Source organism: Colobus angolensis, unplaced genomic scaffold, assembly GCF_000951035.1.
Source record: "Colobus angolensis palliatus isolate OR3802 unplaced genomic scaffold, Cang.pa_1.0 Scaffold42, whole genome shotgun sequence".
NCBI lineage: Eukaryota > Metazoa > Chordata > Mammalia > Primates > Cercopithecidae > Colobus > Colobus angolensis.
In genome coordinates, this window is record NW_012117599.1 from 9,237,131 (window position 1) to 9,253,835 (window position 16,705).

The window sequence follows — 16,705 nt, forward strand, 5'->3', positions numbered from 1 at the left end:
AAACTATCAATTCTACTACCCTTAATGAAAAACAAAGCCAAAAACACTTACCTGAATCTCCCCAGCCACAGAGGAATGAATGTTTACATCCTTATTCACTGAGGAGTCCTACCCATTGAGTATTACATCAGCTTTTCTCACCTATGTTACAAAAATTCAAAGGCTTAGTCTGTCCTCCCTCCCTCCCTCCCTCCCTTCCTTCCTTTCTTCCTTCCTTTGATTCCTTCCTTCAATTCCTGAAAACAGGTTGCAGAGTGAAGACCGTGCTAAAATGCAAGCACTAGTAAATATGATGACAGGGGCAAAGGGACATTTCTCCTACACTTAGATAAAACTTTATCAGCAACATTATGAGGTAATATGGCAGTCTAATCAGAGCCCACAAGAAGTTGTCCCTGAAAACTTGAAATGATTAAGACTGTTTGAGATATGGATTGACATCTCTTATCAGTAACAAGGTGTATCTTCTGAGATTTGCTGATACTAGAAGGTATCATGATTAGGAAAAAAAAAAAAAAAGTAAATTTGTGTCATCTCTAGCTCATTCTTTTAAAATGCCTATCTGCTCATTGGGTATTAGTATGGTAGGTTATGTGTAAATTATAAATGAGTAAATACAAATGTATAGAGTTAGTTTCAAAAAGTTAAGTTTGCTCAGGCAAAAACTGAACTGTTTTGCTTATTATAAACTCATTGCCTGGAAAATACATTTCATTGATGATCCTTATTGCTGCATTATTGCTTTTTGCAAGTTCTGACAAAATGGCAAACTTCTACTTCCATTGTAATTTAACAAGTGACATGCATTCACAGATTTTGTTCGGAAGTAAATTAATAGGAAGAAATCAAATAACAAATATAATAGAAAGCTCTTTTTAAGATAAAAACTATATGATAAGGACTTAAATATTATTTAAATATTAAATAAGTAGTAAGTTGTATTAAATAATACATAAGTACCTGTAAATACCATATATTTTACTGGATAATTCTCTAAGTTTAACGTACACATTGCCATATAAAGTAATGATTTTTCTGAAGGAAAGGGAAAATCGTTTAAGGTTTTTGGGTTTTTTTAACCAACCTCACTGAAGTAGAGTTGTAAAATTTTTATAGAGTTATTTTTAAATCAGCTAAAATTAAGTGTGCTGTGATGTTTGACACTAAATTCTCATTGAAATTACTCTATCATCCTTCAGTTTAAATGAGAAATAGTGTTATTAAAAGCATTTTCAGTTTTATTTACTCTGCAGCTTGATTCTCTGAAGAGGAGGACACCTTAGGAAGTACTTACAGGAGAGAACTATAAAATATATCAGAAGTTATAATGTATCATTGCTCTTAATTTTTAGCATGTACTGCATATTTTATTTGCCATAGGATGTATATGGAATGTTACTCAATTTAGAAAAACATCAAAGTCAGTTGCAAGCCAAAGGTCTGCTTCCAGAAAAAACTGAAACCAGGTAAGCTCTTTTCTTGTGTTAAAATATAAATAAAATTTGAACTAAAAACATGCCACTCATTGGTATTTTTTTAGACATACCTGAAGCCTAAAATTTGTTCTGTATTTTATCATTAAGCATTAAGGTTAGGGTTCAAAGTAATAGGTGGTTTTTGTTTAGGAGAAAGCATGAATTGAAGTTATTTTTATGTTATTTTTATCCCAGATTTATATATGGTAGGATATTTAATTACTATACCTGGATATGATGCCCTCAGAATTTTTATGTATATAGCTGCACATTTATTTAGCATTTGCATGCTTTAATTTTTTACATTTTATTTTTACATTTTGGTATATCAAGGTTTCTGCTTCCATTTGGCAAACAGCGATAGATCAGATCCATCAAACTGATCAGCCAGTGTTAAATTTTGGCCTATCTATTCAAGATTTCTTCCATAAAGGAAGAACACCTTGTTTAAGTTAAGTTAAATGCACTCCCGTCCCTTTAGTTGGACTTGCCTACCACATTAGTCTATTGACAGGTTAATGTTGTATCCATAACATCTTCTTTGAAGTAAGTTATACAGGCACAATTTTAATCTTTAAGAAATCTGGTGGGCTTTTAATACCAAATGAGTTCCATAGTGGCATATTTAACTCTTAAAACATTTGCTAGAGTAGATACCTTTTCTAAAGTAGATTGAGGAAATGGCATGTATGCCAAAAATAGTTTAGTTGGGGTAAAATTACTGCTATATAATATAAAAACTTATTTCAAAATCATAAAATTGCTACTATATGTGGGATCTTTTGTGATATAACTCTAATTGCATGGCTAATTAAAAAGAGAATATATGTGATATTTTAACAGAGATCTGATTGGCAGCAGATGGCTGATTAAGGAGGAACTAGAAGAAATGTTAGTGGAAGAACTGTCAGATCAAGATGTGAGTAATTAATCTTTTTAATTTAAGGGGACCTGTGCCATAAGAATGCAGACAATTGCTGTATTTAGGATCCTAATAGTAATGTTCCTCAAAGCAGGTGTTCCTAAGATGATTTTTCTTTCTGTCTTTAAAAAAAAAAAACAAAACATTCATCATCACTGATTTCTGCGTTGGGATAACCTTATCTGTGGTCAGGGAGGTGCCTTGTCGAGTCTCCAGGTCCTCCTCTCATAAGTGCCCTCATGTCCTGTGCCAGTTGTTTTGGGGAAGCACAGCAGATGTTGTTTCATCTCCTTCTGTAAGGCCAGTAGCTAATTTCACAAGCTGATGATAGTGCAAGGAGTCATTATCGGTTAAGTAGAAAAGGGATGCAGCACATGGTTACCTTCATGCAATTTACTGTTTACCTTGTGTGCCATATCTGTAGGGTCAGTGGTTTTTATCTTGGGATCTGCAAACCACCTCTATCGGAATCCCTTGAAATGCTGGTTACAAACCACAGAGTCCTAAGCCTCACCCCAGATCTAGCGCAGTCTCTAGGGGGTTACCCAGGAATCTTTTTAACAAACTTTCCAGGTGAATCTTATACTCTATAAAGTCTGTGACCCCCTGCTGTAGGTCTTATTTTGTTAGATGTTCTAATATATCAACAGTATCACAGGACAGTTGATGTCTTAAACATTTCAGTGTTCCAAATTTATTACTTTCTGGAAGATTGGGTAAATCTTCCAGAAATTTTTCAATTTCATAAATTTTTCCAAGGTGGAGTTTTTCTTTGATGGTGGTGGCTAACATTGTTAGTACTTTGCCACCATATATAGATTTTAAGTCATGTACTTGAATTGTTCTTTTTCTCATTTAATGTATTATAGAAATTAATGATTTGGAAAAGTTGCAGTTTGCTTAAACAAAGTGTCGGACATTTGGTTAGTGGTGGATCCAGAGTTAATTTCTAATATCCTAACTTCCAAGTACTGCTGTACTTGAATTCAACTGAAAAATCTCTTTGCTTCTTCACTGAACAAGTGATTTCATTATTTCCTCTGTTTCTGGCTGCTTTGATTTTCTTTTTTTTTTTTTTAAGTAACTCAGGTATTCTTTTTTCTGCTTTGTAATATCCCAAGAACTTTAATACAGGTGTACAACTATGAAAACAAAGGAAACAAGTTATATATGATACTTTGTACTTTAGGGTACTGGATATCAGAAGAAATCCTGATGTTTATGGCTGGTATCAAGATGAGGGACGTGGAGGTGGTCAGTGACTTCTTAACCTAGTTCAGAAGCAAGGCTGAGTTCCACCCGTAGTGCCCCTTTGTAGGTGCAAAAGTAGTCATTGAGAGTCTGTGAGATGGAATCGAGAGAGTAGCTAAGCACAGAACGCCCAGACCAGTGACTGGACAGGAGCATGGAGCTCTGTCCACCCAATATCCTAGGTAGCTAAATGTTTCACCCTTACTGGAAGAGTGCCTTCTCTTTCATTAACGTCATAGGAAGCTGTAGTCGAAGTAGTTCTTTTAATATTAATCTTACTGGTGAGATTTTTAAAAATTTCAAACTATTAATGGCAGATTTTTACAATAAAGGCAATAGTGACAAAGATGAGTATGATGTTTAAGGCTGACAAAAAAACATAAAGAAGGCTATCAAAGACGGAGTTTCACAATCCATATTCACTAAGAATCTCAAGCATTAGTTGTTTCCTTCTCCATAAACACTTTAGAGTGATTATTCTGGCTTCTCATTTTAAGGGGTTAATTCCAAGTTGTTTACTTTCTAATCACATGTTCAAGAACTATTAAAAAAAATGCACACAGGAGCAAGGATAATTTATTTCAAGAGGTTGCCCTTTAAGTCAAGTATCTCTTGAATTTTTAAATAGCTTGATTGTTCGATTTTAAAGGAAATCATAAACATTAAAGTAACACAGCTTGAACAACCAAAGATATATTTGCCAAATGTATTATGAAATATAATTTAAGAGGTACATTTTCTCAAAATCAAACTCTTTCCATATTACTATACATAACTTACTTGAAATTATTTATAAAGCTCCACTTGATACAGTTCTAATAAAAGAGTGGAAATTACACTTGAAGATCATCTAAATACTTTTTGAAAGTGAATTTAAATCTAAATTTCATAATCATAATACAGAGAAATTGATTTTTCTTTGAATGATAAATCTCTTTGTTTCTTGAAAGAAAAGATTTGGCACTAAAGATACGCAGGAAAAGTGATGCATCTGCATGCTGTTTTAAAAGCAGCGTGAAGATGCAGAAGTGTCATCCTGTCAAAATTCATCAGGAAAAGCAACATTGGAAAGATCAAGGATGCAAAAATAGAAAAAATTTAGCAAATGCAATTACACTTGCACCTTCTAATGAATTTTTATTGTCTGCAGTATATGAAGCTCATTCAGCTGCTAGAAAAGTTATTGACATTGCAGTACGGTGCTGCTGAGGAAGAATTTGTGCAGAGGTTTCGAAGAAATGTAACTGCTGCGTCAAAAAAACAGCTAATTGAACCTGTACAGTATGACGAGCAAGGAATGGCCTTTAGCAAAAGCGAAGGTAATGACATTCTGCGGAGAGAAAATAAATTCAGTGAAGGTTGAAAAACTACAGTTATTTTTACTTGCTGTTGCTCTCTGTAATCCATTAGATTTTTTATATGTTTATTTATTTTTGCTACTGTTACATTGGATTTCCTAATTTTTAAGATTCTACTGAAGTTTTTCAAAACTGAACTTTATAATATCCCAAGAAAAAAATGTGGATGCGTACCTATACAGTCATATTAACACTTTCTATTTTCACACATTTATATTATTAACTCTTTCAATTTTCACATTTTAAGCTGCTAGAATCGGCAAAATATTTACAATAAAGTTTTCTTTACAAAAAATGAAAATGCTCAGTGAGTCTGCATATCAAATGCCGAAACTACATAATATGAAAACTTCACATCCCTAACTCACATTATTCTTGTTCAGAGCCATTAGACGTAGTCCAGCTTTGAAGACTTGACCTATTAAAATGTTTACAACTCTTAAAAGATTTCTTATCATTGTCATTTTTAACTACTATGGTGTTTTCAAAGAAATGTGACCTTTCCTGAGTATTTTTTATTTCTACTAGTAATATTTCATCATACTATTTATATATTTCTAAAACTTACGTTGTTAGATATATTCTTACTGTTTATGAAAGAAGAACGCTGTGTAAATTGGTTGTGGATTCTCGTAAGTAAGGGAAATGAATATAAATTACTTTCTTGGTTGTTCAAACTAATTTAAAATCATTGTAGTGTTTCTAAAATGGAATTGAAGAACAAAATTACCCCACAGTGAGCTTTATTGCATCTGTTGTGGTGTAGTTTACCTGCTTTATTTTTGTTTGACTTGAAATAATAGTTATAGGACCTGCTTATATACAGTTTTGCATATTATTTTGGGGAAACAAATTCTAATGTAGTTTTACCTGTCTCAAAGCACAGGTCTTCGAGATATTTACTAATAGGAATTTTATATTTTTGAAGGGAAAAGAAAGACTGCAAAAGCAGAAGCAATTGTTTATGCACATGGAAGTGGAAGAATAAAAGTAAATGGAATTGATTACCAGCTTTACTTCCCCGTCACACAGGACAGGTTCGTTTTGGGTTTTGATTTTTTTGTTTTTAAAGGAAACATACTTTATAATACATCATGATCATTTAAGAAGGCTTGTGATCTTCTAATTCTGTTTCTCTGAATGATGATTTCTCTTTACCAATGGAACATATCAAACTAGCTAGTTGAAGCTATTTTTTAAAGCAGCTTCCTGAGTTTTTAAAAAGCATCTCTAGAATTCCTCATTAATTGACTCTTATTCCCCTTTTCATCAGATCCTACTGCAGTTTGAGTAGTCTTAGATGTAGCTTATGTTCTGAAGTGTAGACTGTGCCAAAACATAAGAAAGGTAGATTTCCACCTTCTAGTTTGGGGACAGGTGTGCACAAAACAACCACCACAAAAACCAGCCTTGGCACTTAAAACTGACCTAACCCACTAGGCAAGGAAAAGTGCAAGTAATTTCTTGTGGCTTGTGTTTGCTTTTCTGATCATAAATATTAGAAAAATTCTGCTTTATCATTTTGGATTTTTTTCCTATTCAGAGGAATGTGATTATATGTATTGAGCAAGCAAAGAAACCTGGCATTTATGGGTTAAAGTAAGAACTCATAAGGCTTTGCTTAGTTCTGGGTGCTAAATATGGCAGTTTTAATTTTTAAACTTTGTATCCTATGGAGAAATAGGCATTAATCATAAATAGATACTACAGCTCTTCTAATCTAAATATACTCATCTCAGAACTCTCTCTGACTTGCTATATAAAGGCTTCTTCTTGATATGGTTATTATTTTCCCAGTAGTTACTGTCATTATCCACGAGTAACAGAAGTTTGGTATGATTAGTTCCTCCTTTCCTAATCCTTCTCCTGTTTCCTGCATGTGTTACGGTATTTAAGGTCAAAAGGGCTAAAGCTGTTTTGATACCAATGCTGATGTAGGCAAAAGAGGACCCTCCTAATACAGTGTAAGCTTCTGGACGCAATCATTACTTTAGGATATGTATGTTTATTTTATTTGTGTGTGCCTGTGTCAACAAGCAGTGCATTCTTAACTCCATTTAAGATGAATTAGTTCTGCTATTATCCTCACAGGGCAGGGGATGGAAGAAGTTTTTGTTTCCCCTAGGAAAAGCCAGAGAGAAACCCATACTCCAGTGGCTGATAACTTTAGCACTGGGAACTGTAGGAGGAATGTCCTTTAACCAATAACCTGTCTGTGGATTTGTATTCAGACATAACTCCTGATGATTTAACAGTAAGTCTCAGTTATGGCTTGATCTCATAATGAAATTACATTCTTAGATCTTATTCTTTGATTTGAATTCAGCAGCTATTTACTAAGGATCATCTGTTTCTCTGGTCTTGTTCTGGGCATTGTGAAGATATCAGAGATATTTTGAGATATGATTCCTATTGGCAAGAAACTTCCTACATGGTTGAGAAGCCTAAGGCTAGTCTTGGTTATGGGCACCTACAACTATTTTAAAGTAGTTGTCGGGATTTAGGGCCGCCACGTCAGGAACTTATAAATCAGCAGTGAGGTGACCATTGACTAATAGGAAGACTTGCGAACCCAGAATCAGGGATCTTGATCGGAGTTCTCTCATCACCTAACACACAGTTCAGTGGGTTAGCCATGTAAATGAAGTTATAAGGGAGGCTTCTGGACAGCCATTTGTTTGGGAGGTTAAACTCTTACCCGGCTTCATTTTTAAAATTTTATGATTCTTTAACAAATGCTTATATAAATAAAGATAAATAAAGAGGCTTCAATTAAAATCTAGAAAAACAGATTTCATAACATAATTACTAGGTATATAACTGAGTCATGGACCCAGATGGTTAGGTAAATGCAATAGTGAAATTAGATTTTCAGTCTGTAAATTTTCTTTTTTTTTTTTTTTTTTTTTTTTTTTGAGATGGAGTTTCACTCTTATTGCCCAGGCTGGAGTGCAATGGCGCACACTTGGCCCACCACAACCTCTGTCTCCCAGGTTCAAGCGATTCTCCTGCCTCAGCCTCCTGAGTAGCTGGACAGGCATGCACCACTATGCCCGGCTAATTTTGTATTTTTAGTAGAGACGGCGTTTCTCCATGTTGGTCAGACTGGTCTCAAACTCCCAACCTCAGGTGATCCGCCCGCCTCGGCCTCCCAAAGTGCTGGGATTACAGGCATGAGCCACCACGCTCAGCCTGAATTTTCTTTTACATTCACTGTTTTTTTTTTTTTTTAAGAAACAAGGTCTCTTTATGTCACCCAGGCTGGACTCAAGCTCCTGGGCTTAAGCAATCCTCCCACCTCAGCCTCTTGACAGCTTGGACTGTAGGTCCCTAGCTGAAATTTTCTTTAGTTATCATAGTATATTAATAGCTACTACTTATAATACTGTTTTTATAACTTATGGCTACTTTTTTTTGGTTTCTTGGAAGCATTTGTTCAAAAAGACAGTATAGGGTTATAGGTTTTTTGTTGTTGTAGGAGTTATGTCATCCCTAGATCGTATTGTTATTAATTCCGATTTGCTGTGGCTTTTGAAAGTCATCTTTTACCCATCTGCATGTGATTATTTTATTAGTGTGGTATGAAGAATAGCACTTGCATGTCCTGTTCACATCTGTCTCTTAGCTTAACTGTGTTATATAAACTTTATTTTGGGTCCAGAAGCTACAGTGTCAAAGAAAGCAAATGCAATATAAGTGAGCTTTTCTGAATAAAAGTGTAGCAAGATATTAAGGCAAAATAGCAAAATCAAAGTGCTTGACAAAGGTAATGGTGAACATCTTCCCTAGCGTGAAAATGGTATTCATCAAATACTTGTTGAGTTGAGCAAGAGCAAGTCCAGGGCCATGTTCTGTCTGTGGTGCCTGCCCCAGGGTCTTGTGGGCCCTGGCCGACCCTGAGAGAGCAGGCCTGCCAGGGGCTGTGTAGAATGTCAGCCTGGCCCCAGGAAGGTGGCAGGACCCTGCGATTTAGAGAACTCTAAGAATATTGGGAATATACGTTTGGTGTCAGGGAAGTGCAAGGTCGAATACAGTTTTAGAAACTTTAAAAACTAACCGTATCAAGATGAGCATTATACATTATACAGATATATTTATAGTATATTTAGGGAATCCAAATGACATTTGATCAGTGTTTGGGAAGGCCTATTGATTTTATATCTGATCATCCAATCCAGAGACATGAAATTCAGTTGATTAATGGAGTTCCCCAACTGTAAGACTTCTTTACGAAGTTATTTTCAAGCTTTGCAAAGATCTTCTGAGATCAAGGGGATCAGCAAACAGTAAGATAGAGTGTACTGCTATACCCAAGAAAAAGAAATAAACCTTACAACTCTCAGCAAATCATTCGAAATGTCAGAAATGTGTTTCTATATCTCGGTAAAATGGATTGATTGAGAAGTATGGAAAGTATAACAGTGGCATGCAGAATATTGTTTTTATGAATATTCAGAATTTCAGTTGTTTACATAATGATGTATCTTTATAGTAAATGTAACCACATTTACTTGTGCTGTGCCTTAGAGAACAGCTGATGTTCCCTTTCCACTTTGTGGACCGGCTGGGAAAGCACGATGTGACCTGCACCGTCTCAGGGGGCGGGAGGTCGGCGCAGGCTGGAGCGATACGATTGGCAACGGCAAAAGCTTTGTGCAGCTTTGTCACCGAGGACGAGGTCGAGTGGATGAGACAAGGTATGAGTCTAGGTGGGACGGGCATGGTGGCCCAATACTGACTATACATGTTCGTCGGCTTCTTGTACTAGTGCCTGAAGTTCGTGAGAAAATACATAGTTACATATGTAATATTTCCCTTCGCTATCTTCTTTCTTGCTACAGAACCAACAGTATTTCTCAGGTTTGATTTCTACAAGGTGAGCTTCAATTAGAAAAAGGGGAGAACTCCCCACACTGATTATCTGAGCCCTGCTAAAACAGTTCCAAGGTCAGGGAAAAGTTAATTTTGTCCTTAATGCATAACCTTTTGTCCAGCTTAACAAAGTGCTTAGCTTAGTTATATTTAAGAGACAAATTGCTTGTTTTTGTTTTATCAAGAAATGTGTGGGTGTTTTGTTTTTGAAACAGTCTCTCTCTGTCACCCAGGCTGGAGTGCAGTGGTATAATCATAGCTAGCTGCAGCCTCAAGCTTCTGGGCTCGAGCAGTCCTCCTGCCTCGGCCTCCCAGGTAGTTAGGACTATGACGTGCACTAGCAAACCTGGATAATTTTTGTGTATTTTGTAGAGACTGCGTTTTGCTGTGTTGCCCAGGCTGTTCTCGAACTCCTGGCCTCAAGCAATCCTGCCTTGGCCTCCCAAAGCACTGACATTACGTAGCATGAGCTACCACACCTGGTCTGTCATCGAAATTTGTAATAATTGTTTGGTTAATGATAAAGTTCTTTGGGTATTTTGTTTTTGTAAGTTACTGGAGGTTTCCATTTTTTCCCATTGCGGTGTTTGAATTTTCTTGTACCCTACTCTGTGTAACCCTGTTACCTGAGCATGAATACAGGAGTCCCTGTGTAATGTGAAAAAGGATGGGCAGTTGATTCTTTCATTAGGGTACTGCTTTAGCAGTTAGAATAAATCAGGGAAGTTTGAGCTGAAGACTGTCTTCGCACTGTATATGAGAAGTGGAAAGCACCGTGCGTGCTGTCGGCCAGCTGCATGGTCCTGGGCAAGTCACTTAGCACCAAAGTTCATAAGCTCCTCCTCTGGGCAAGTAGGATGGTCTCTGTGCACCAGACCTGCTAGTACAAGCCACTGGGGTTCAATAAAAACACTACCTATGGCTTAGGCTACTTAATTGCTTAAGGGTCTTAAAAATCCATTTGCTTATAAGCAATTTGTCATCATATGGGATTCATATCTAGTCATTGAAGTAATTTGCTAGAACCTTAACAATTTGATTAGTTTGAGCTCCTGTGCATATCTGAAAGTAATAAAGCATTCTTACAACTGAAGCTAGAACTTAGGTCTTGTCTGTATTTTGTCAAATACCACTGTTTTATTCCATGTATGTCCTTTAAGTACAAGCAAGTGTAAAAGCTTACGAGTATGTAATAAATAATTGAAGTGTTGCTATATGTACATTAAATGGTCCTTAATAAAATACCCAAGCCTTGTATACAGTAAGAGGAGTGCTAACATTGGAAGAGTGAAAAAGACAAGGAAAAAGTCCATTTACGTATTTATAAAAGCAATGTAAGAGCTTTCCCATCAGTGGTATTCTTGGAATCTGTGGTCTTTACTAACTTCCTGTAGCTGCAGCCACTGCTGGGCTCTTCCGTGTGGGCCATAGCTAGGAGTCAGCCCAGCAGTTGCCTAGAAACATACTCTCTCCTGATGACTGGGAGAATGACAGTTTCCTGTTTCAACTGACTTTATTCTTCTAGAAGAAACTGCCTGTGCTGAGAATACAACTCTAAAACTGATTTTTTTTTAATTCTAAAAAAAAAAAAACAAAACAAAACAGGGAATATTATGGCATACATTTAAAATAATAAGTTTCCTTTTTTAAATGTTTGACAAGTCATATTTGTATGTATATGCATGTTCATGTAAACTGTTAATAGATGGTATCTAAGTACTCTCTCATACTTCACCTGTACAGTAACTTTTTCTTCTCTGCCTCTTGTCTCCGTTAAAACTCTGGCCTCTGCAATAGTAAGTGTGCAGGTTAAGTTCCTTTACAGTGAATAGTGGCCACCCCGACAAGAGCAGCTTTAGCTCGCTTAGATTAGGCAAGCTTAAAAGCCAAAAGGGAATCATGATTCTTGTAAGATAAGGAAAGCAGGTTTAAATAACGTCACTGGTGTTTGTCTCAGAGGTTGGAAAAATATCCTCAGAGAGTGGAAGCAAACTGCCATCACGAGGTTGATACTGGGCTGGTAAATTACTGGTCTGGTTGCTTTCCTCTGATTTTTTTTCTCAGACAACAGTACGTATAAATTCACGAACCTGCTTTTCTTCTTGGCAGCGTGCATATTAATGGTTCCTCAAGGCTTCTGTTTTTATGCTGCAGCTGGACTCCTCACTGCTGATCCACGTGTGAGAGAACGGAAGAAGCCAGGCCAAGAGGGAGCCCGCAGAAAGTTTACCTGGAAGAAGCGCTAAGGGTTCGCTCCCAGGAAGGAAGAGGAAGAGCTGTGTGTGTGCTGGCACGTGGCGGACACAGAGGAAACAATGACTGACCAGCATGAGGGCAGTACTGTCAGCAATTTCTTTGAGTTGTGAGACGGATTCATTTTTAAATGCTACTTTGTAAAGGGGACCTTTAAAAAATAAAAGGAAAAAGAAGAATGTTAGTCTCATTCTGCCACTTTATTTTTCTTAACTTTTTCAGAAGATAGTTTTAGGAAGCATAATTCATAGAATCTGGCATATTAGACCTGAAAGGAATATTCAGCAATATATAGTTGAGTTAGCTCATTTTGCAAACAAGAAGGCTAAGCCCCAAAATTAAGCAACCAACCAGAGCCATACTGTTAGTACTTTTCATGCTAGAGCTAGACTAGCACTCATTTCCCCTGATTCTGTTGCTTCCCCACTTGGCAATTGTCACCGCATAGTTTTCAAAATGAGAGGTGAGAGTGCTTGCTCAGAAGAATGAAGTAACTTGAGTCGGTCAGGAGCTCAGCGGAGCCAGGGGGCTGAGCTGCCAGGTGTGGGAGATGCTGGTGCAGACAACAGCCTATCTGTGCTCACTCGCTGCAGGAATACGAGCAAAGCTACAGCAAAGAAGGCACCCCTGCCGCCTTTTTTGGATCAGTTTTGTTTTGGGGATATTTAAAATTTGTTTTGTTGTGTATATTTAAGGTATACAACAGGATGTTTTGATGTACATTTACAGAGTGAAGTGATGATTGCAGTCAAGCAAATTGGCACAGCCCTCATATAATTGCCTATGTGTGGGTGTGTGGAAAGAGCACCTAAGGTCTCTTCTCATTTCCAGCATACAATACTGTGTGATTCACTGTCATCCTCATGTTGTACGTTAGGTCTCTAGACTTACTGATCTTACGTAACTGCAGCTTCGTACCTTTTGACCTGCATCTCGCCCTCCTCCACCCCCTGCCTCTGGTAATTAATTAGTCTACTTTGTGCTTCTATACATTTGACTTTTTAAGACCCCACAGCTAAGTGAGATCTTGCACTACTTACCTTTCTGTTCCTGGCTTACATCATAGTGTCCTCTGGGTTCGTCCATGTTGTGGCAAATGGCTGGATCTCCTTTTTCAAGGTTGAATAGTATTCCACTGTGTATATCTATGCCACAGTTTCTTTACTGAAACAATTGTGGATTCCATTCTGGAATCCAGCACAGATGTGGAGAAAAGTGACTTCAAGCTCCCGTTCCCCAGGAAGTCTCAGCTGAGGTGCCTGAGGGAGGACTTGGCTGAAGGGAACAGATCCCTCTGAATGAAGGCACCCAGCCAGGAGTGCACATAGCTCTGGAAGAGCATGGGCTGCGGGAGGTGGGCTGAGTCCTTGACTGCAGCCCCCAGAACCTGTCATGCACTGGCTGTGCACAAGTCAGGGCTGGGGAGTGTAGCTTGCCCCCGTGAGGCCCACCAGGCAGTCTTTATGATTGGCCGTGGTTTGGCATCACACATAGGTGTTTGGCCAGGAGCTAGACTCCTCAGTCATAGCTAAGCGTTCAATTGCGTTTCGCTCTAGGATTTCTAAAGTACCTTGAAAGGAAGAAGCTTTGGCATTTTAACTCTAATGCAATTGTGCAGTAGGTTTTTGAGGGGAGAAAGGGGCAGCTGGTGACGGGTACTTTAAAATCCATTTCAGGCCAGGTTTGGTGATTCACGCCTGTAATCCCAGCACTTTGGGAGGCTGAAGCAGGTGGATCACTTGAGGCTAGGAGTTGGAGACCAGCCTGGCTAACATGGCGAAACCCTATCTCTACCAAAAAATACAAAAATTAGCTGGGTGTGGTGGCATGTGCCAATAGTCCCAGCTACTCAGGAGGCTGAGGTGAGAGAATCGCTGGAACTCAGGAGGCAGAGGCTGCAGTAAGCCGAGATTGCACCACTGCACTCCAGCCTGGGTAACAGTCTCAAACAAACAAACAAAATTCATGTCAATGCAGTTATTTTAAGTAAAAATATTGCTTCAAGAATTAGACCCTCAGTGCTCAATTATCCACTGATTTCTTCATAAGTGTCTATTTTTAAATAATCTTGAATAAGTTCTGAGACGGGTATACACATCAAATCCCTTATGTGGTAAAATAAAATAGCATGATGATGAACAATGAGAGTGAGTACCACCATGTGGTACCCAGTGCCCTTTTCATGCCAGATGAAACTGTAGAAAATACTTTCTGGGGTTCTTTCTGTGTGGCAGTCATTCTCTAGTGGAATTGTCTGTGGCAGGTTTTGGTCGGTGGTGTTGATTTAGCCTGTATCTGTTGGAGCATACTTTTTACCACTTTGACAAGAGAGAAGTGCTAAGTGGTTCCCCCGCGTTGCGTGGGTGTGCTGAGATGGGATGGCGGGTGGCCCTGTCAGCACCGGTCGCCCACTTGCTGAGCTCTTGCCATACCTGGTGTCCTCCGGGGCAGCCTGGAGTATATGCAGTCTGGCCCTGCATCAGCTGCTGTTGGTGACGTGGAAGAGACAAAGTTCTCAAGTCTAAGGGGAGACCTGCTGAGGAAGGCACCCAGCCAGGAGTGCACGTAGCTCTGAAAGAGCTTGAGGACGGTAACTCCCTGAGGAGGAGGCGGTGGGGAAAAAAGAGGCCATGGGAGGAGAGGTGGGGAGTACAGAGGAAATGGCAAGAAAGGAGGAAGGAAAGTCCAGGAAGTGTGCAGGGAGTGAAGGCGGCAGGCCAGGACATTGCTGGGGAGGGAGGAGGGCCCTGTGGAAACCAGCTGGGAAGGAGGCTGAGGCAGGTTTGTGGAGGGCCTGAAAGTCATGGTGACGTTCCTGCACTGCCAAAGGGGAATCACTTAGTCTTTTTTCTCCTTTGAGAGTACAGATGAGGATTGAAATTAGAACTATGTTTTTAAACTGTATTTTAGCAACCCTTTAAAAATATGTATATTAAGTAGAGTCACAGTACATAATATAACAACATCAGAGCCTTAAGTCTCACCTTCTTCTGGGTCTCAGGAACCCCGAACTCCTGGGAAAAGGCTTTGAGGATCTCCCCATCAGGAAGGTTAACGGAGGGATTGCAGGAGCAGGGAGTCACTAGAAGGAGGAGACCTGCCAGGCAGCCGTTGTATACGGAGGGGATGGGACCCAGCACGGGGTAACAGAAAGGAGGTAGGTGTGAGAAACATGACCACTCTCGCCTGGACGGAGTGTGATAGCTGATTGGCTGCGGGAGAGCTGGGGGCGGGTATTCGGTATGAGATCCACAGGCTGCTGGGAATGCAAAGAGCCAGGAAGACTGGAAGAAAAGTTGGTGGGAGGAGGAGGAGACACCGGAGGGCGTTGGCTTGGGTTTCCTTGAGTTGCAGGTGTTTGGGGCCACCTCAGATGAAACGCTTGAAACACAGTTGGAAACGAGGGCTGTGACTCAGGTGACGGGTCAGCCTGCTGACAGATTTGGGAGGCTGCTGTTTGGAAGGGGAATTTGAAACATGGGCTGGGTCAGCAGGGAGGATTGGGCAGGGAAAAGGCCAAGGCTCAACTAGAGAAAGAACCATCACGTTTAAAGTAGGAAGGAGGGAAGAGCCAGCAAAGGGAGTGGTGGGCGGTGATAGAAGACAGCAAGCCAAGCATAGCCATCAGGGACGTCAGTGACGACCAAGAAGCAGCCTCCAGCAGAGGCGGATGTTAACAGGTGCCTTTCCCAGTGATGTCTGGAGGAAACACTGGCTTGTAACCTCGCAGGCCACTGTACCCCTTGAGTCTCAACTTCTTTGAGTCAAATTGGGGTCATTTTCTGCCCTACCAGCCCCATCTGCCCTTGTGTGACGATCAAGTAAGATAAGTGTAAAACCACCGGCCATCTGCTCCATTCCAGCTGTCACAGGAACTAGACTGTGGACAGTGTTGATGTGAGGCCGCCAGGGAAGAGGATTAAAGTATATCGGAGCCCTTGTTCCTTTGTTCAGACTTGACACAGGCTCCTTTGTCACCAGGTTTGTTACCACAGGAGCACTTAGCTTCTCAGACATCCCATACCTTTGTGGGAAATACCTGTTGGGAAGTATTTTTGACACACACTGTGTGCGTACGTTGGGCTCTCTAGGGGCTATTTTTTTTAAACAGGCATTTGACAATATTATTGCCTTAAGGTGACAGTGAGAGCTAATGCTTCTATAGCTCCTATTCTGTTCCAGATACTGTTCTAAATACAAGTAACACATTCGATCCTCTCAGCCAACCCTATGAGGTAGATATTGAGAAAATTAGTGCTCAAAGAGTTTCAATAACTTGCCCAAAGTCCTAAAGCTAATGAGTGCCCAAGCCAGGTTGGAACCTAGAATCCTGGCTCCAGAGCCAGTGCTCTGAACCACTGTGGAGGAATACCAGGCCGGCTATGATAGCACGCAAGCCGGGCACACAGCCTGTGCTCAAACCGTCTGCGAAAGGAGAGAATACGGCATTGGTACAGTCAGAAGACTTGATGGGAGAGGTGGATGTCAGCCACATCCTAATGGATGGGTGTTGATTAGTCAACAGGTACAGTCAGAAGACTTGATGGGAGAGCTGGATGTCAGCCACATCCTAA

The 16,705-nt window shown here is 39.6% G+C and overlaps 1 protein-coding gene across 1 annotated transcript in view; it reads left to right on the top strand.

Annotated features, from left to right (window-relative positions):
* The window catches only part of MRPS9 (mitochondrial ribosomal protein S9), a 56,383-nt gene extending 44,062 nt beyond the window's left edge, over positions 1-12,321 (top strand). Inside the window, exons 6-11 of the mRNA XM_011956620.1 lie at positions 1,381-1,466; positions 2,319-2,394; positions 4,799-4,967; positions 5,935-6,043; positions 9,534-9,703; positions 12,033-12,321. Coding sequence (XP_011812010.1) covers positions 1,381-1,466; positions 2,319-2,394; positions 4,799-4,967; positions 5,935-6,043; positions 9,534-9,703; positions 12,033-12,124 — 702 coding nt within the window. The 3' untranslated portion in view covers positions 12,125-12,321. The remainder of the gene's footprint in view (positions 1-1,380; positions 1,467-2,318; positions 2,395-4,798; positions 4,968-5,934; positions 6,044-9,533; positions 9,704-12,032) is intronic.
* The last annotated feature ends 4,384 nt before the right edge of the window (positions 12,322-16,705 follow it).